This window comes from Aphis gossypii, chromosome 1 (genome assembly GCF_020184175.1).
Source record: "Aphis gossypii isolate Hap1 chromosome 1, ASM2018417v2, whole genome shotgun sequence".
NCBI classification, from domain to species: Eukaryota; Metazoa; Arthropoda; class Insecta; order Hemiptera; family Aphididae; genus Aphis; species Aphis gossypii.
The window spans coordinates 58,788,634-58,810,182 of record NC_065530.1 but is presented as its reverse complement, the minus strand read 5'-3'; the positions used below and the strand labels follow the sequence as shown (position 1 = coordinate 58,810,182).

The following is a 21,549-nucleotide window of genomic DNA, read 5'->3' as shown; positions in this document are numbered from 1 at the left end:
ATCGTATAAAAGTATTTATATTATTTATTATTTTCAGAACCTATTGTAGAATTTAATATGATATTATTAGGGATTTAGTATATTTTTTTGTATATAATATATTTGTGAACAAATATTATCCTATTTATATTTTGAAAGATTTTTATTTTTATTATTTTAAATGTAATTAATTCTAAAACATTATAATTTTAAATAGGTAATACAATTAGTATACTGTTACATATATTATGCATGTATACTGTATAGCCACAAACCACATAGATATAGGTATTTAATTACACCTTGAATTTTTTTTTGTTATTTATTTCCAATTAAATGTTAATATTAAGTAAAGTATAATATAAATACAATAGAGTTTAAATTCAAAATGTGTATATATTTGTTATATTATTCCAGAACGGTATTAACTATTAATCCAGCTATCGTTTGATTTAATTCACTGCGTAGTTAAATCCCATATTCACATGTACGAACACGCTTGTACACCTAATAACTAGTGCAAGGTTTGAAAAGTCTGGCACTTTGTATTGTATTGAAATCGGAGCACGGATCGAAGGGACCACTAATAACGTATACGATTTGCTTCAGCAGAATTGCTTTAAATGCTTAAACACACAAACATGAGTATTATATATTATCTTATATTATGTCCATAATATAGTACTATGGTAGATTAGTAGTTATATTATTATGTATACGTATTCGTACTCTGGCCGAATAGTATATAGTCTTGAAGCCGTTTTTCGAGAACTTATCGCCATTGCCAAAATCTTTATACGCATATATATGTATGATTTAATCTATGAAATGCGCTTTCGAATAATTCAATTTATATTGGCATCGTTTGAACACGCGACGGGAGCGTGCGTGCGCGTGCCAACCATATAATATCACCGGCTCCCAGCCCTCGAGGCAGGGATGATAATATATATAGTGAGATTGCTGCAGTGAGAGAAACGGTTCGACGATGGCACACTGACTGCACCGTGTAAATATATATATATATATTGTATATTACTGCAGCTGACTAAATAACAGACCTTTGTACAAAGGGGCGAGACGTTGAAAAAATATATACATATATGCGTGCATACATAATAGTAATAATAATATATACTTATTTATGTGCTGGTATACGAGGCACGCCGCACACTATATAGCAGAACAACGTCAGAAAAGGTCTGTACGTAGTAATAATGGTATTGACTATAAGAGCGAGCTTTTGGTCGTCGTCCACTATTATACACTATATAATATAGCTATTTATATATATATATACAATATACATATACTAACTATACATCTATAACATCTACAGTTTTGGTTTTACAGAACAACTCAAAAGTAGCCGCCATAGAGTAGTGTTGTCAGCTCTAGATTTTATCGTTTTTATCGCTTATATCCCATGATATTATTTATAAATATATACCTATAAAATGTACGGAGACTATATAAGTTGGCTCAGACATAAACTATTTAGTAGATATTTGCTTTAGTATAAGCATAAATTATTGCCGATTGTTGTATATTAATTTGTTATTAAAACAGAATGACAGTTTAAATGCTTAAGTATCTATTAACAAAATGCATTACTATATAGGTACTAATAACCCATCATTAAAATGTTCTATAAGTAAAAAGTAAGCTCATACAAACTAAAATGTACATTTGTGTAATACTGTATTGTTAAAAATCATAAACCTAGAAATCAAAGAGTTATATATCTATATATTTACGACAATATCATATACCATTAAAACGCGTTAAAAAGTTTTATTTTTTTGGTATTTATAATGCTACTTTCTTTAAAATTCGTTACATCTTCAATTTATATTACCATATATTATAGTATATAGGTGGTTAAAGAAGTATGTTAAATTAATTAGGTACCTACTACAGATTTGTCTAAATAAGTAAAAAAAAGCACATTTAACATTTTAATCCTACCTTAATATTTAATAAACGTTATACCTACTCATTATTAAGCTTGTTTTAGATGAATTATTTAAAATTAAATAATTTGACCAGATATTTGAAAAATATTAGTAAACTTAGAATTTCAGATTATAAAAATAACTTTGGTTCATCAATGCTGTATGATGTCAAGGACTGTAAAACAGGACTGTATCAGCTATTTCAGCTAATAAGTTGATATGACCTAGACCCAAACAATTGTAAAGCAATTAAAACATTAAAATCAATCATAATTAATAATATAATTAAGAAGTATTTACATTTTTATTCTTAGTAAGCGATTATTAAACATTATTTCATAGATACAATTTTTTTGCAGAAGAATGTTATTATACATTTTCCAATAAAAATACAGTATATGAATTCTTTAATCGTTATTATACTCACATTTAGCAGTTCGCATACTGAGTGACAAGTAATAAAGTACATGACAAAATGAAAAATACGCAGCTGTCCGATTAATAAGGTACAAAAATATACCTAATAATGAAAAAATAATGTATTACTTTAAAACTTTTACACGATAAATAAGATATATTTTACTATCTTTCTACATAATCACTATTCAAATTGATGCATTTTTCTCAACGATGGAGTAACTTTAAAATATTATCTTGGAAATATGCAGCACATTTTCTATTGAAGTACTCACGGTAACTGCGTTTATGACCTCCTCCCCATTTTAAAAATGAGTTTTTTCTAAGTGTTTTTTAACGGACCCAATAAAAAATGTAAAGGTACCAGACAGTCAGATCAGGACTATATGGTGGATGTTGCTATACTTCCTACTTGTATTTTTCCAGCCAAGCTTTGGTTTTTTCCGCTGAATGTGGGGTGACTAACGCGCACAAACCTTACGAAAATTTAATTTCTTATGAAAAATTTAATGTACAAATTTTATGTGGTCTTTGGGAGATCAAGTTGGGTGCCATTTTCTTAACTCTGAGTCGCCTATTCGATCGTAGCAATTTTACAACCGCTTTCAATGGTTTCAGCGGTGAACGTGCTTATTGGTCGACCACTTCTTGCCTCATCTTCAACACTTTCTCGACCCTAATTAAATTTTGTACACCAAGTTGATACACTTATAGACTTATATTATAATATACCCACAGCTGTACCGTTTACAATGACCAATGGTTCAAATCTTAAATTTTTAAAAATAATAAAATATGTTTAAAAAAAATTGCAAACTAAACTGAATGTAGTCGTCATAACCTATATTCGGTGGACAATGTGGACTTATTAGTTTAAAATAAATAATACATTTTAAGTTACTGTGTAAAAACAAAAACCAATATATACAGGTAATAAATAATAACGTATCAATACAAAACAAACTTCGTATTTTTGTCATCGATTTCCGCTTTACGGGGGGGCTATAATAATAATAATAATAATAATATAGGACATGGATAATAAACTTTAAGACGATTCTAACAGCAGCAGCTAGAACTAGTAGTTATCAAGGTAGTAACTATATAACAACAATACGAGTGAATACGACAGTTTGTTTCGTTATGGTTTTTGATCTGATTTCCAATTATTATTTCAGACTAGGATGAATTGTCGATTATCTGCGGGATGCTGATTTATGTTTTATGTTTACTTTCTTTTCTACCTTTATTTTGGCGTTTAAATTGATAAAAGCACTTATAAAGATATTGAGTATGTTTTTCTGTACAATAAATAGTTATTTTTGATTAGAGTATATAATTCATCAAGTATAGGTATTCAAGTTAGTAACAATTCAGGTGGGGAAAGGAGAAACATACCCATCACTTATTCTAATTCCTCATAAGTAATAATTGATGTTAACTTTTTTATTTACTAACTATTACGAATTTAGCTGTTATTGACTCATCCGTAACAAAACAAATCGTTTATTTAAATACGTACTTCGTTCTTAACATATTATTATGAATTATGATTAAACATAATATATTAAATGCAATACATGTTTTCGCATTTCCATTCACCATATATTATACGAGTTGACAGTTCGATTTATAATGAATAAGGCCGTATTATAATTTATAATAGAAGAGTTTAATACTATCAACCTTTTTTTATATCCCTATTATGTAAAAATAATTGTTTTTTTTTTTGTATAATGAACAAAACAACCGTCAGTGGAAACTAATCCAACCCTAGGAATGAATGAATTTTTCCATCATACAAACCTTTGTAGGTATATATCTAAGGCTCTTTTTAACAACACAATAAATAATAAATATCTAAATAAATCAAGTTATAAATTCGTCGCGAATTGACCACAATGAAAAGATGAATACGCGCTATTTATATATACCTATTTTAATATTGTATTATTGATTTTCATTAAATAAATATACTAGACTTGGCAAGCACGATTTTGTACTTAGGTAGATCAAATTGTTGAATACATAAATTCATATTTTTTAAGATTGTAGAAATACAATAATCATATATTATGTTTATTATACTTTAACGATACGTAATGTATATTTTACAAAACTATCGAGAACATGACTGAAATGTTCAGCGCAGTATAAGACATTCAATTATTCAACAGTGTATGTGGATTTAAATAAAAATAAACATACTTAAAATGCATACATTATAATACCATTATAATATGCATAGAAGTAGTATATTGCATTTTCGTTTACTTAAAAAATATTTAAATATAGAACGAGTATAATATATTGCCCTATATTGCAGGACAGCTTATTATGTATATAGATACTAAACACAAAAAATAAGGCTTTGGTAAGTATGGATATATATAGTATATTATAGTACATGTATTATGTATGTATGTGTTTTCTATTCTCATTAAAATATTTAAAAGCACAACGTTGGTTTATAGGTAGGTATATATCGTATGCGTTATAAACCCATTTGTAAAATGCCACACGCGTACCATTACGGTGTAGTATACGTATATATTATATTATAACATGTGCAACTATATATAATATTATTAAGTCATTCTAAAGAGTTCTGCTATACGAACTACGAGCAACGTTCGAAATAACGTGTAACACATATACATACACAAATTTATCGAGACACGTATATGTTGAATGAAAGATTCAAAGACAAATATATATTATTCCAACGAGATTAAAAATATAGGGTAGGTAACTCAGGGTTGTAGTTTGATGTCCTAGTGCGAAAATCTAGTAACTATCTATAGTAAGTTGAAGGTTCCTACCAAAGGTGCTTCTATTAATATAAAATAAGTAACACGTTTACACAATATATATGCTTTCAGCGTGCCGTGATATATCATTATTCATTTATCGAATTGTGCACGCGTGTGTCTCGAAAGCCAACACTACGCTGCAAGATAATATTATGTATATACGAAATCAATATTCTATTCGTAGCGAGTATATATATAATTTATATACATATATGAAAATCTTACATCGTCGCTATTACAAATCACGCGGAAAATAACGGTTCACGAGTTACAGTATAATATAATGTAATAATATATACATGTCGTATACACTCATTCTACCTATACGAGTATATCGACCGGAGGACCAGAGTTATGATAAGTAACGCGTCCCCGGTGCGTGAACCTCTCCGGCTGTCAGAACGAAAATTACCGAAACACTTTTGACACCGAACGAAAAAAAAAAAAAAAACTTTCGTCCGAATGCAATAGCAATAAAAAAAAAAAATCGATTCGGCAAACCATGCCGCACACACGTACCTACTCGTGAATGACGGTTTACGTGACAGTTTACCAAGTGTCGTCCGTCAACACGGTGGCAAACACGCGTTCGTCGAAAAGTCAAGTGCAGAGTTAATTGGACGTTTCTAAGCACCCTGTGCATTAAAATACGCTTCGTGTTTAGAACTGTATTTTGATAAAAATAACGATAATATTATTGTTATTATTTAGTGTTTACGATCGTTCAAGCATATCCCCACACGATGTAGATGGCCCGCATCAATGTACAGGATACGCGGGCCGACCTTGGGTAACAATATAATAATTTAGTCCTTTGTTAGAAAACGCAGACGTGCACGTACGATAGGTTTTTTTATGAAGCGTTGTTCGTGGTCTGAAATCCACCTGTGAAGATCCCTACAGGTTTGCGCTCCCGTCGAATGCGAATGTGCCCGAAAAATGATTGGGGGTTGTGTACGTTGAGAAGTCGCGATAGCCGTAACATTTTAGTAAAATCACGATTTGTTAATTAAATCGAAAGCAGACGAGTAAAGAGGGCGTGCCGCAATTTTTCTATCGGTATGTACTACTGGCGTAATAGCGTAACTGTTACGAACGCAACAGTAGCAGTATTATCTTTTTTCGATTTTCAAATAGCTGCATGCAAGTTATCTAATATTGTTGTGCACCAGCCGTATGGAAATAGTAATTACTAATTGACTAATCGAAAACATGCACATACATACACAGTACACGCGTATATAATACATATACACACACGCGTGCATCGTTAAAACCTTAAAACGCTAATATAATACGCCATAACAGTAAAAGCTTGTGATTTTTCGACTTACATAATCCTATCTCCATACTCGTATATAGTGTGCATTCGTTTTGAATGTTTAAAATTCGTCTGTTCTAGTACACTAGAACGAGTATCGAAGTTTATAGATCACAATGTATGGATTATGATATTAATCATTTTTTAATATCTTATACAGCTATGTTTTCTGAACGCCAGCATATAACGTTCATGCCCGTTTGTAGTTAATACACATCAGTAAAATATACACAAAGAGTGACAATTAATAATACATCGCAGCAATAATAATAACAATAAAAAAAAATTAAATTAATCTCTACAAGTGTGCTACGGTGTATAATTTAATACGGTCCGATCAAAAAGTTGTAATACAAAAAAAAAACTCGGTGTGTATTTTTCGTTTAAACATCGTATAGTCACATTGTATTATATCTATCCCCCACAGTGTTTGTACCCCAGCAACACATATATTTCTGATTCCCCGCACGTCGGGCACGTGTACAATTGTCGTTTATAGTGATGGTTGATTCAATTAACAATGATACACTATACCTAATATGTGTAAAAACTTACAGGGCTGAACAATTTTCCCGTAAAACTATAACATTAAAAACATAACAAGTCCCACCTACCGTCCTACCTATATTATAATGAAAACGCCATTTAGAGTTTAGACTAAAATGCGCAAATGGTCGACGTCGCACAAACAAATTGCATTGATTAAAACATTTTTAAACAACCAATTCCCGTTCTAAAAAAATCTCTGTTACGCTTATAAACGAGTCACAGAACTGTGAATGCGTTGTACACATGTACGATAATCGCAACATTAGCAGTCAGAAGCAGTCGGTAATAGTCACCAAAGGTAAAATAATGATCGTTATTGTCACGCTTTCGAGCGGAGCTACTGATCGCGTTCGCGGCGACCATTGATGATATTCGAACATATTATAATAAAAGCACTGTATTGCATAATATATAATAATATTATTATTATTCCAGACGTAACCGTTGTATTTTTTTTGTTTCGAAAACCCGAACTAACTATATTTGTTTTTTACAACAACAAATGAAAAATGCTGCAGAAGTATAAATATAAAAAAAAAAATATGTAAAAAGTATAGCATTTATAGCTTGATGTAACGTTATTCCGTGCAAAAAATAATAATTTTCTAATTACGGATAAATAATATTTGTGCTTTTAAAATAATTGAACGAAAAATATTTATTTTCCGAGAACTGTAATACTGTGACAATTTATTATTTATTTGCTATGACGTGTCGCGTGAAATAGATATCTAATTAATTATACACAACATTAAAACAATATTTATTAGATAAGCAATATAAAATATTGAGTTTACCTTATTTCACTACAACAATCAATGTTTTTCTATTTAATCTATGACTATATGGTTAAATATTGAAATGAAACATAATATAATACAAAAAATGTTTACTGTTTAAAACATTTTTTTCAAAATAGTAATTGAAGAATGAAAAACTTATTAATTTAAGCATACTTTTTTTTAATGTTTTTACTTGTTAAATAATTAGAATTTAGAAACCGGTATTTTATGCATAATTAAACTCAAATCTTATTAAAAATGAAGTATAATAAAGATTAAACTAATTAAAATGTCGGTCAACACATTTTTATAATTTATTGGTGCCTGATGTTTTTTTTTTTTTTTTTGGTTGTTTAAAATGCATAAGGTGTGTTATGGCACGGGTGCCAAAATGGGACCGAAAAACATTTCACCGACTGACGCAAGTTCCAGCTACGTTATTATTCACCTTGCGGCGTATCTGTTAGTCGAGAATAGTATAATATATAATATGGATTTTTTTTTATTATTTCTGTGCTCTCACGTGTAAATTCATGAAACCAGCACAATTAAAAGTTTTAAAATTTGGTGCACGCTTGACCCACATGGAACGCAACTTTATATCAGTGTAAAAATGAAAGAACTTTAACAGTACAAGTAAAAACAAAACAAGTTTACATACTTACAATTTTAATTTAAAACATGTAGAACGTGAGTACTTGGAACATTTAAACGGTGTTTAGGAAAATATATATTCAACTTTAAAATTTTACCAAAACATATTGTTGTTAGTGGGAGTTGTTGTAGATTGTGAAAATATAGTTTATTAGTTTCATAAGTTCATAACATAATTAATCATGTTATGAACTTATGAGAAAAAATAATTATCTGAAGAATATTTGTGGATTTAGTAGTACAGGTATCTATTTTATAATTATAGTTGTAAAAAGTTAATCCTTGTATGAAAATTATGAATGATTAAACAATCTACAAATCTTTCGATCAATGAACATAAATCATATACATAATATTATACGTATAATCGTTATAAGTTAGGCTATTCACAACATAAACTTAGTCGAGATGTATAACTATTGTTCTGCACAGAGTTAAAATAAGTATCAATTAATATGCATGAAATAATTGTATTAGATTAAAATAAAATCTTTCAGAAAAATGAATAAATTTGTGTTTTAATTAAAAGGGCATGCCGTGATTTAACCCTTGTAATATAACAGGAAATTATAAAACATAACCCTATCCCGAGTAAACCGATCTGTATAGGAAACCAGCTCTATATTATACCTATTCGGTCTATATAATCAAGTGAACCTACTACGATAAATAACTGGATTAAAATAACAATTATTTCTGCCACTGTTTTTATGTAGGTGTAATGAATTTAAGTTCATAATGTTTCATTTACTTTTGTTTCTTTATTTAACGGGTGAATAGAAAACTGATGACAGGTAGACAACTGATTAGAGTTTGTTCGGATTAAGAACGACGGCTTTTAGTTTATTTTTTTTTTCTAGAGGTTAACCCTCTAACTAATATATATGTATATACAATATACACACACGTATAATAATACTGATCTTTAAATGAACTGAACGGTCCATCTTCCATCATCCGTTTCGTACAGTCAACTGACAACGAATTCTACATGTCTACACCATAGCAATACATACATAGGTAGGTACCTATATATTATACAGCCAAATAGGATTACTATATTATATATTATATAGTATATTCACGCATATTATTATATATAACAATTGATTGAAGTACTCTTTAGGCGTATGTATATATCAAACATGTTAAAACGTTATCAACGATTTTAATTCAGTAAATCTGTGTATTATGTAAATGCGTTTAAGATGCTAGTAAATTGTTTGCAAATTCTTTATTATGTATTATAAATTATAATATATGAATCGGTGGCTGTCATGCTGACAATACTTTTTGAATGTGCTATTATAATTCAAAAATTGCCTGCATAGGAAGAATATATATTATAGAAATGTGCACAGCGCAATATAATATTATAATTTAATTTAATAAAATAGGTACAAGTAGGAATGGTAGAAATATTCTGTTATCGTAAAAATTATTTTCTAATATTATTTAAGTAAAGTAAAAAATATAAGCTAAACAAACTTTTATTATTTTTTTTGAAAATGTTTTATTTTTACATTCCAAAAGATGTTACACGACACAACAGGGTCATGTCAATACTTGTATCGCAGTGAACTGGAAATTAAACTATGTCAATCGTAGCTGGTACCTGGGTGAGTGACAATTTACACAAGTATCTATCCTATTACAATATATACTTGCCGTTACTTCATCCCTTCCCCTCAATCCTAGCAAGTAAAAATCACCATTACGCATCTGAAAGTTATGAATCATATAAAAAATGACAAAGAAATGTGTTCACTTTTCTATGGTTTAAGACTATTTTTTTTTAACAATGAATAACTACAATTAAAATTTAATCAACATTTTAAATTCCAACATTTACTGATGATCTTAATAAAATGCACGTTTTTATTTTTTTTAAATTTTAAAAGTATTTATATTTAATTAACTGAAGAATGTATGTATTTATGTTTAATTTAGGTGATTAGAAATTAAAAAACAATTAAATATCCAATCTATAAAAGTATTTTCTTTTAAATATAATTCCATGAATTTATAAGTTATACTGAGTTACGATTTTTACTTGGTAACATGAGTCACGATAAAATATAACTTAATTACAACTGAATTTGACTATAGAAATGGTTAGAAATATCACTTTAATATAAGCCTTTTGACATATAATTAGATAAATAATGCCTTGATGTTAGAACTCTAAGAGTTTAAATTTTCCATACTATCAAATTAACAATAACTATAAGAAACTGAGTGCACTATTGGTCAGGATGTAGCTTAATATGATTAAAATAGGTAAATCGAATAACTTTTGATGGTGAAATATGTACCTATACTGTATACTTTATAATACATAACCATATAGCCATAAAGAATAAAGATAGATTATATTATATTATAATTTGTTTTCGGAAGATGATTTTAAGAACCTTTAATGACTAACTATAGTTTTATCGTATAGGCGCATAATTGTAATTAAATATTTAAATATTTGTTTTAATTAAACTAGTTTTATAGATTTTATTTAATGTTGGATTTTTTTATTATTGTGCTTATAATTTTAAATAATGTCATTTAATATTAAATTACAAGACGTGTATACGATATATGGGTTTATATTATTATAATTTGCATTAATTATATTAAAACATTATACGTGTTACCTATATGATAAAAATGTATGTAGGTATTAGACTTTATACAGTTGTAATAATTTAGCTATCAGTAGCTTCAAAAAAAATTACTAATTACCTTATACCCATATGTCCCATATGACCATATTACAGTCTTTTAAGCTATTAAACATTAATAAAACTGTATAATATTAATAATTTATTGTTAATTATTATTATACATGATTTTCTATATGGGTACAAAATACGTAGAACGAAATTATACGTACCTTTATAATATATAATATTATACTGTATTATAGTGTTATGTAAAAGTTTCATGAACTATCTGATACAGTTATGAATTAATGATACTTTAATACTTAACTATTTTTATTCGGGTATTGTAAGTCATCAACGATACTTGAGAGTATCGTATATTTTTAAGCGGTAAACAATTTAGTGAATATACTCAAACGGTCTTGTTACACGTGTCTGAAATTCCGTGTGTAATAGTATTGTAATAAAATTTATGTTACGTGTACGTCATCGGAAATCGGACATCAGAAATACCCAAATATAATTTTTAACGTTTTTCGATAAATGTTATGTATTATTAGATATTTGGAGTATTAATAGATATTAAGATTGATTCAGGACTTCAGCAGATATAAATACCTAATTTAAAAAGTACAAACTATATTGATACCCACTGTATATTATTTATTGAAGAATTTGCTGTAATTTAACAAATAAAAATTTGAAATTGAAAAGTAAAAAATTAAAAACACCGTGTAACGACAGTAGCAAAAATAGCAGCAACAATAATCGCGTTACATAAATTTTACAAATGAACAATAAAAACACACAATGTATAGTATCAAATAATAGCATACCATAGTGAACCATGATAATTTTATTGTTGTATTGTTTTGTGGTGTGAAGGTCAGTTTCGGCGGGTATGGTCGAATTGCACTCATCTTAGTCGAATTACACTTGGGTTTAAAAAAGGTAATGGTCGAACTGCACTCGGGTAAAAAGCAGGTAGTAGTCGAATTGCACTTGGGCTCAAAAAAAGTATTTCAACCAAATTATCATACATTTGAAGGAGTTAAACATTTAGTAAACATTCATTTTCCTTCCCACTTACAGGCTTAGAACTGACAATGATTTTAATCATTGGCGTGGTTAAAAATGATTGTTTTATACATCACATTATGTTAATTATATATTTATACATTATAATTATTCTTATATTATATTATTATACATTATATTATATTATATTGTACATTTTTACTGTAGCATTCGTAAACATAAGATTCACAATATTTTTAACGGGTTTCCACGGTTTTTCCATTTTAACTCTTTTTTTGAATGAGTGCAGTTCGATTACTACCTAATTTTTAACCGAGTGCAGTTCGACTATTACCTTTTTTCAACCCAAGTGCAATTCGACCATTTCTTTTTAGGTAATAAGTGCAATTCGACTATCCCGGTTTCGGCGGGACGCGGTCTCGAAAGTACACTAATCGTTATTTCAATGTCCATATCATATTTACAAAACTATGGTACCTACATTGGCACGTCACCGAGTTTATATCATAATACAGTAATAATACCTATATATTTATTTACGAGTATTTTTATTATACTACTTCGATGTGTAGAAATAAAATTATTACATTACTTCGAACGACAACTATCACTGTCTTTATTAGGCACCTATAGTGAAGTGACCAACTCAAGCATTGTAAAACAAGACTTATTATACTTAAGTCAATTTATTGCTTAAAATATACTAGGAAATTATTTTAGCAAATTATTTTGATAAAAAAAAATAGTATAGATGTATCATTATTACTTAAAGTTTCAACATAATTCAATACAAACAAACTTTTAAAATGTATCTCATACTTCTAATATAACATACACGTACAAGAGTAAACAAAAATGGATCTGGGAAGAAGTTATACATGAAGAAATTATAATATGACGGACTCTGTTACAATGAGGTGATGCTAATACAATGAACTATTATAAGGGTGAATTGTAACAAATAAGGCTTATTGTACAGATTGCAAATAATACAGTGATATAAGTGTAGTGAAGTAGAATAAAATACTATATCGACATAAACCGAATGAACGAATAATCTATAGATATCTGGAAGGGATTAAAAGTGCATGCCTCATCATGTGCTTCAAACGTGTTCTCATTTCGAACGTTAAATAATATGATATAAAGAGAGGTCGTGGTGGGCTCAGAGATCAGGACTTGCAGATTAATTATTGAAAACGTCTACTTTATATTGATTTGAAATCTTTTGAAGTATTTGTACAATAATAATAATCGAATTTTCACACGAACATTGTTTATCGAGTTTATCGTTCAATCAATGCAAAGAGTATATATTCATTTTATTTTACTGAAATCCTCTCAAACGAACCGGATACCCCCCCCCCCCCATAATAATTAGCAACACTATTGATATCGAGTCTGATTAAAATTATTTCTTTTATTTGTTAAGAAAAACGAAATCGCTCGCAGGAAGTAATGCATATTATTATGATAAGCACAACCGGTCGATCGGTCGCGGCGTGTTAAAATACAATAACTACAACTACATAATTATAATATTATAATCGACGGTCGAGATGACTCACCTGCAAATGGTCCAGGAACGATTCCAATCCCCTGTCGGTGACGCTGGACGACTGTAAGCACAGCGCCAATATGTTTTTGTTGGGAAACGGGTACGTGTTGACGAACTCGACCGTGTCTTGGTCCTGGGCCCCGTAAATGGTGATGGCCGTCATCTCCCTGGCCACGAACGACTTGAACACGGCCGCCTTGTCCGCGTAGTTGTACGACCTGAGCTGTTTGCAGCGGATCACCGGCCGCACGTTGTACCAGAACTTTGGCGACCTGTACAGCACGTCGCGCCACCGGACGCACACGCGGGACAGCGGCACGCGCTCCCCGGGCGAGAAGTACGTGAAGAAACCGTTGAGGAACTGTTCGTCGCGCATCAGCTCGGGCCACGTGACCGGCCGCTTGATCCGGTACGCGGCCACGCGGTTGCGGACGGGCGTCCGGCCGCGGAACCGCGGGTACTGGATGCCGCCGGAACCGGATCCGCCGGAGATGAACCCTCCGCCGCCACCGCCGCCGGTGCCGCCTCCGCACAGGACGTTGGTCACCCGTTCCATGACGCTGGTACCGGTTCGCGGGGCCCGGGACGGCGAACCGGTCGCGCCGGCCGCGGTCCCGCTGCCACCGCCGGAAGTGGACGGCGACGGTTTGTTGGCCGCCCGCAGCGTCAGCCCGTTGATGCGTTTCGACAGTTCGGCACTGGCACGTTCCACGACGCCCTGACTGGTCATGGTGGTCACTGTGGTCACGACCGTGTGCACACGCTATACCTACCGCTGGCAGAGATCAGGCCCGTCACCGCGCGCCGCAGCCGTCGTCGTGGTCGGTGATGGTGGTGCGTCGGACGCTCCGTCAACACTGAAAACGGCGCGGCGGGGAACTTTCGCTCGCACGCTCAGCCGTCGTCGTTGTCCGCGCGGCGGCGTGCGCTCTGTGCTCGGCAACCGACGACGACGACGCCGCCGCCACCCCTCCGCGAACGTCAACCCCACTCCCCGGCGGCCGCCCGTCAAGGTATAGCGCGCGCTATACGGTCCCGCGGATTACCGCGCTCTTCCGCCGGCCCGACGGTCGGGCCTGGACCGATCAATAATGTACGACGCGCGCGAATATCAGCCGCGCGCGAACAAATTACTGTGTGACGACTGCTGCAGCAATAAACAGGGACGACGATGTATAAATGTATTATATTATTATATTATGGCCAGGCCCAGGAAGAGGAAGTAAATAATGTATATATATGTATGTATGCGCACATAATAATTCACGGGTAGAACTGTGAATTAATTGATTTACGGAATTGCGGCGTAATAGCCATAATATACTGCACTGAACGATGCGTAGGCACATCCTCAATCGGACTTATACTTATATCACACCACCCGTCATGATATAATATATATTGTATTATTGAATAATTGTATGTGTGGTGAATTACCGACATCCAAGTATATTCGTACTTACGGGCCCATGTGTTATATACTTGCAGTATAATATTGTTTTTGTATATTTCATAGTATATTTATAATATAATATATAGTTCCCCGTAATCAAAAATTATATTGAAAGATGATTTATTGTCTATATATACGTAATAAAATCAGGAGCGTTTCTGTAGATTAATTTGTAAGAGGATGTAGTTAAAAACTTGAGGTATAAAAAATATACTCAGTCTTACTGATATGATACTATTTATCTATTTTATATTAAACAAATTTATAATTTTAAAATGCACATAAAAATAATATATTATAATATATTTTAAATTTAAAATATAAAGAAACCGTAATTGGCACACTAAATAATATTTTAACTTTTAAATTTGAATAACAGTTCAAATTCTTACGATTAAAAAATAACAGAGTAAAACATATTATTTTGAACTATGTAAATTTTCTATATTTATAGATATAACATTAGACATAATAAATCTACTTAATAAATCAAAATCCTTGATCTTGAACTACTCTCGCATAGGATGGGAGTGAACAAATGTAAACAAAACAAAAGGAAGAACGTGTAGTATATAAGTATATAACATTAAAAACAATGATAACGTTCAACTTTTCTTCAATAAGTTTACAATATTGCACGTTATTATCTTATGTATTCACTTGATAAAATTCGAGTTATTATATTATACATCTATACAGTTATTATTTATTATAAAATTTTAATACTAAAAATTAAAAAATACCACAATGCATAAAATATTAAAAAACAAAACGTTTCATGCTACCTACGTCACTTTTTTTGGTTTGTTAATTCATTTTTGATTCTAATTTAGCGGGAATAGATACATGAACGGAAACCCCATCACGCGTATATTGTTTTGTGAATGAGATGAATACACGTCGACAATAAAATAATACACACGTATTTAAAAAACAACGACGTGTTTGATTTCTTTAATTTCTTTATTTCACTGTTTCAGTATAGGTACATCTAAATTGTATATTTATGTGTCAATGATTGCTAATAATATTATACATTCTTGATGTAGACTTATACAAAATAAATAATTTAAGCTGTGTAATAAATATTATGCCCAGTGAGAAATTTTAGGAATTATAATATAGTGACTAGGTACATAATGATACCAATACAGTAATACGCGTTAGTCGTTAATATAACAGAAATATCAATTTTGAAATAAATAGCTTTGAATAATTGCATGTACTTATAGTATAGGTATAAATTATTAATATACGTATAATTTTAGTATTCACTCGTCATAATCATACATATTATACCTATTTGAACAACCGAACAAATAGACTAAAACTCGTTTTATATCGTCTTGAATATTCTCAGTAGGTACTTCAATAGTTTGGTGATCATAATGTTTCCCTTGACTGCAGTGTTCTTAAATATGGCCATTAATTATGGCAATTATGAAAAATATAAATTGTAAAAAATAAAAATAATAATACTGAAAATACAAAAATAAACTTAAAAATTAAATTTTTTATTTGAAAATAACATGAAAATTAAAATTATTATCGTATTATTATTTATTAAAGGACTAGGAAGTAGGAACTTAATTACCTTAAAACGATTGCAATATATAGGTATTATAATATGCGTTATAGTGGTAAAAAAATTGAAAACATGTATTAACAAAAAAAAAATAGGTACCAATAAATGAGTACCACTTTGCTGTATATTTGGTGCCGAGTGGATCATCACTACACTTATAGGTCTATTTAATTTGAATTCAATGGTATATCATTGTATGTACAATTTTGAGCGGAAACGGTTTATCAGCCTATATTACCAAATGATAATATTATTTTGATATAGCTATATTAAAGTAATTTATTTTACTTTTAGGATTATAGTTGGAAGAAAAGTTATTATACAATTTTAACTACAAAATATAGTTGATATTTTTTTGAGATTTTAACGAATTTCGTAAAAATTCTAACTAAAAAGGCATATAAAAAAATGTGTGCCTATTTATTTTTAATATTTTTATATACGAGTATATTATATACATAAGAATATTTATTGAGGGATCTTGTATTCAATTTTCAGAGATTTCTAACCAGTAAATAAATTTTGATCGCGGCCATTAATAAAAAAAAACTTTAAAGAAATAAAAATTTCTCATGCATACTCGTATAAATAACTCAAATAAATTCGAAATAATTTGAAAAATTGATTGGAAATATAAAATGATACTATAAACAGTATAAACATTTTTTGAACATTTCAAATATCTATTTTAATTGTACTTATTTATTTTAGATTCTGAACGAAGTGATGAATGTATTGAGTTTACAGTGATGTGTGCGTGTTTTTTTTTTGTATGTCTGTGTACAACTTGTCAAAATAATGCTTCAATTTCAAACTTCAGGAGTGGTTTCACATGCAAAGTGAACATCCTTGGTGCATTATAGAGATTAAAAGTAATAATTTTCCAGTAGTTTTCAAAAAAAAAAAAAAAAAATCGAGAAAAACAAAAAAAGTGACGGAAAACGCGAATTTTTTCGAAAAACTAGTTTTCAACAAAATCAATTTTTTTTTTTTATATACCTAGTTATAAACTCAAAAACTAATCACTGTAAGTACTTGTTCACTAAATGTTTATATTAGTATTATCTATATACAGTTAAATTTTAATAATATTTTCGATTTCTTTTTAGCTATTTATAGATAACTGAAATTTTCGATTTTTTTGAGTATTTTTTTTTATGAAATGTTAAAAAAAATGTAAAATCGTTAGTCACAATTTTTTTTATAAGTGTTTATATAGTTTAAATTTTTACATGACAAAATCGTGAAAATTTAGAGAGATGTAATTATGTAAAGTTCATAAAATTTGTTATATTTATATCTAAGGTTAAAAAATATTTTAAATAAGTAATGAAATCGCGTATAATGATAAAGTCGAAAGATTGATAAAAATTCGTCAAAATCATAAATATTTGCAAATTATTTAGTAGTTAAAATTGATAACAATTTTTGTATAAGTTTAGCTTACAATAATTATAAAAGAACTTAAATTTAGGTGTATTCAGGTCATTAAAACATAAACCATCTTTTTCACCATTCACTGGAAAATATATCCTAGGCTGACAATTCATCTCCGTTCAGAATCGTTTTTCGTATACAATGATACTTATCATTGGGTTCAAATTTAGTACATCCATTAGAGTGATCTACTATACAGCAGTTTAATTATTATCGTATTACATAGATTAAACAACTAATAAAGAATCTTGTACCTATTAAATTTTTAAATCTTAAGTACAAAAACGAATATTTCTATGAATTTTTAAGTACAAAATAATTTACTAATTTTCACGATTTTTATGAATGTTGTGAAAGTTCTAACTTTAAAAGCTTATAAAAAATATCGTGACTATAGAATATAGATTTTCGATATTTTTTACTTGAGAAATTAACAACTAATGAGACTTTGCATTAATTTTTCAATCATTTCTATCATTCAAATAGTTTTTAATCAACATTAAAAAAATAAAATAAAATTTCTTATGCCAATAAAGTAGCTCAAAAAGAGCCAAACATTTTTATTGTATATACAAAATCACGATTAAAACATTTGGTGAAAATGTCAAGTATCTATGGTTATTTGTTTTCAAATTAAATCGAAAAAAATAAAATCGATTTTGTCGTAAATTGGATTTACGTAGAAATTCGCGTTTTTCATTAATTATTTGTTTGTTTTTCCCAATTATAAAAATAAGTACTGGGATTTTTAGTTTCACCTCTCTAAAATGCAAACAAAATCCAATTTTTACTCAAAACTTCTCCCATTTTTGAAAATAGTAGTATTTTATCGATAGCTGATACTTAAAGTGATACACCAAAAAAACATCGTGATAAAATTAATACATTCATCGCTCCGCTCAAAATCTAAAATCATGTTTATTTTTAAAAAGAATAATATAAATAATAAATACGTATAGGAAACTACCAGTAATTATAAAATTAATTAATATCTGAATTATATTTATAAAATCATAATTTAAAACACTTGTACTAACAAACAACAAACAGTACGTAATTTAAAATTTCTCATGTATTAGTAATTACTAATTACCTATCAATAATCCGTGTGTTCAGCGAGGAAAACAACCACAATAGGTATTTATAATTATATTTATACTTTTAATGTAAGCACATTGTAATATAGATAAAATAAAACCATAAAATTAATATTTTATGTCCAGGAAATCTATGTAAAATTAAGTTTAATATTAAAAAATATTTTTAAAACATAGGTACCTACACTTTTATATTAATAATAGTCAAATATGCACTTATAAACGAAAAAAATATCAATACACTAAATATGCAATAAAAATATATACCTGTATAATATTGCTATGAGAAACATGCATTTGTATACTACTTAACTATATTTTTGATAATTATATTAAGAAATTTAGATATGTTAATATAATATATATATATTAATATACTCTTGAAAAGTTCAATAGCTTAGTCCTAATTATTATTAAGTCCTGATTAACCTAATTTTGTTGAAAATAATACAACAATTGTATAACACTAGCTAATAATGAGTGATGACCAATTAAAATGCTGTAAAGCTAAAATCACAAATATGTCTAGTATGACATGGTTTTCAATTGATGTAGACTATAGATATACGAGTATAATATTATATTATTATACAACTCCTCTTGATATTTTACAAAATATTTGTAAGTTAAACAATTATACGAAATTTAAATATTATGAATGTATATTTATATAAATATTAGGTCAACTATATTGATATACTTATAGTTAAAGATGTGTAAAATATTACTAGATGTATCAGAAAAACAAGAGTAGTGAGAGTTGTTAAGGAAATTAATGTATATAAAAGGAAAGAGAAAGAAGACTTGAAAACCGAAAAGGAAATAGATAGAATGAATAGAGAATAACACGAAAATATCTGATGTATTCGTAAGTATACTTAGATTAGATTAGGTAGGACTGGTAGGAGATATAGAGATAATGTATAGGTAGGTATAAGACAAGAACGACTGACCCTTTATATAGTTGGAATTTTAAGACAACGTAAAAGTGTCAATTCCCTACTTTATTATTTAAAATATTTATTACTTCTACATCAATCTATCTATTATAAATATGTGAAAATGAAAACCAATTTAAACCTTTGAGGCTTATGTTCTCGAAAACTACTGAACCGATCGTTATGATTTTTTTTTTAATTGAAGAGCTCATTGCGACGAAGATTTATGATACTTGATTGATTCTCTAACTTAATAAACAAAGGAGTTATCAATTATTATAAATAATGGCCTGTTACGTAGACTTCTATTATTATTATTTTATTTTCGGTAACCATAGTAACAATTTTTTATTATTATTATATTTATTTTCCCCGTTTTTGTAACATTTTTCACTGATGATTCACTCCTATTGGTCGCAGGAGAAGATGCTTATGTAAATGTAATGATATGTAATGTAATGACGTCACTGTCCAGTAAGAAAATAAACTATATTAAGGTCGCTGATGGTTATGATTGAATATAATAGTTATAGACCTGTTGTTATATTTTGTCAAAACCATAACAACAAAAATAAGAATTAGCAAAATAAGTCAATGTCCACAGTAAATCTCAAAATCACAGCAATAGACTAATATAACAATATGAAAACCACGAGATGGCACATTATTGTATTTTATCCACTGTAGTAAAAAAAAAATTATATAACTTTGAAACTTAATGGGTTACATACTATAAGTTACGTAGGTATACATCTCGCGGAGTCGTAATCCACCACGGATGGATTGTCTACATGATAATATACTGCTCGCATAATCATAAGAGTCACGCGGGCAATGCCAAGCAGAATGACTATAATATTATTACTTGACTAACTCACTGACTGATAAACGTTGAGTCTGAACAATGATAGATCGATGCTTTCAATTTACACGGTAAATTCGTAAAATCGTACCATAAATTTAGTGTGCAATAAGAAAGCATTTTACAAAATTCGCACTTTAAAGTGGTGCAGCTTGAACAAGTTTTTTGAGAATCAAAATGGTCTATAAAAATGTCTTAATGAATCATATTATAGCATTGGCATTTTTAACGGGCAACGAAGTGCACGGGGTCAGCTAGTACCTACAATGTATGTTTGTAGTATCTATCCTAGATTATCAATTAATGAAATTGTGTGTTCGTTATGAGAGCATTATTAAAAACACTTTTTGTTTTCAAAGAATCAATAATATAATATTATTATGATTGTTAGCATCCCGGTGGCCGGCAGTTCTTTTATGAATGATTGATTTCTCTAAAATATGTGTATTTTTCT

The 21,549-nt window shown here is 29.5% G+C and overlaps 1 protein-coding gene across 1 annotated transcript in view; it reads right to left on the bottom strand.

The window, feature by feature from the left end:
- Positions 1-14,658, bottom strand: part of LOC114128564 (F-box/LRR-repeat protein 16) — a 31,822-nt gene extending 17,164 nt beyond the window's left edge. The window contains exon 1 of the mRNA XM_050208609.1: positions 13,734-14,658. Coding sequence (XP_050064566.1) covers positions 13,734-14,453 — 720 coding nt within the window. The 5' untranslated portion in view covers positions 14,454-14,658. The remainder of the gene's footprint in view (positions 1-13,733) is intronic.
- Positions 14,659-21,549: the final 6,891 nt, after the last annotated feature.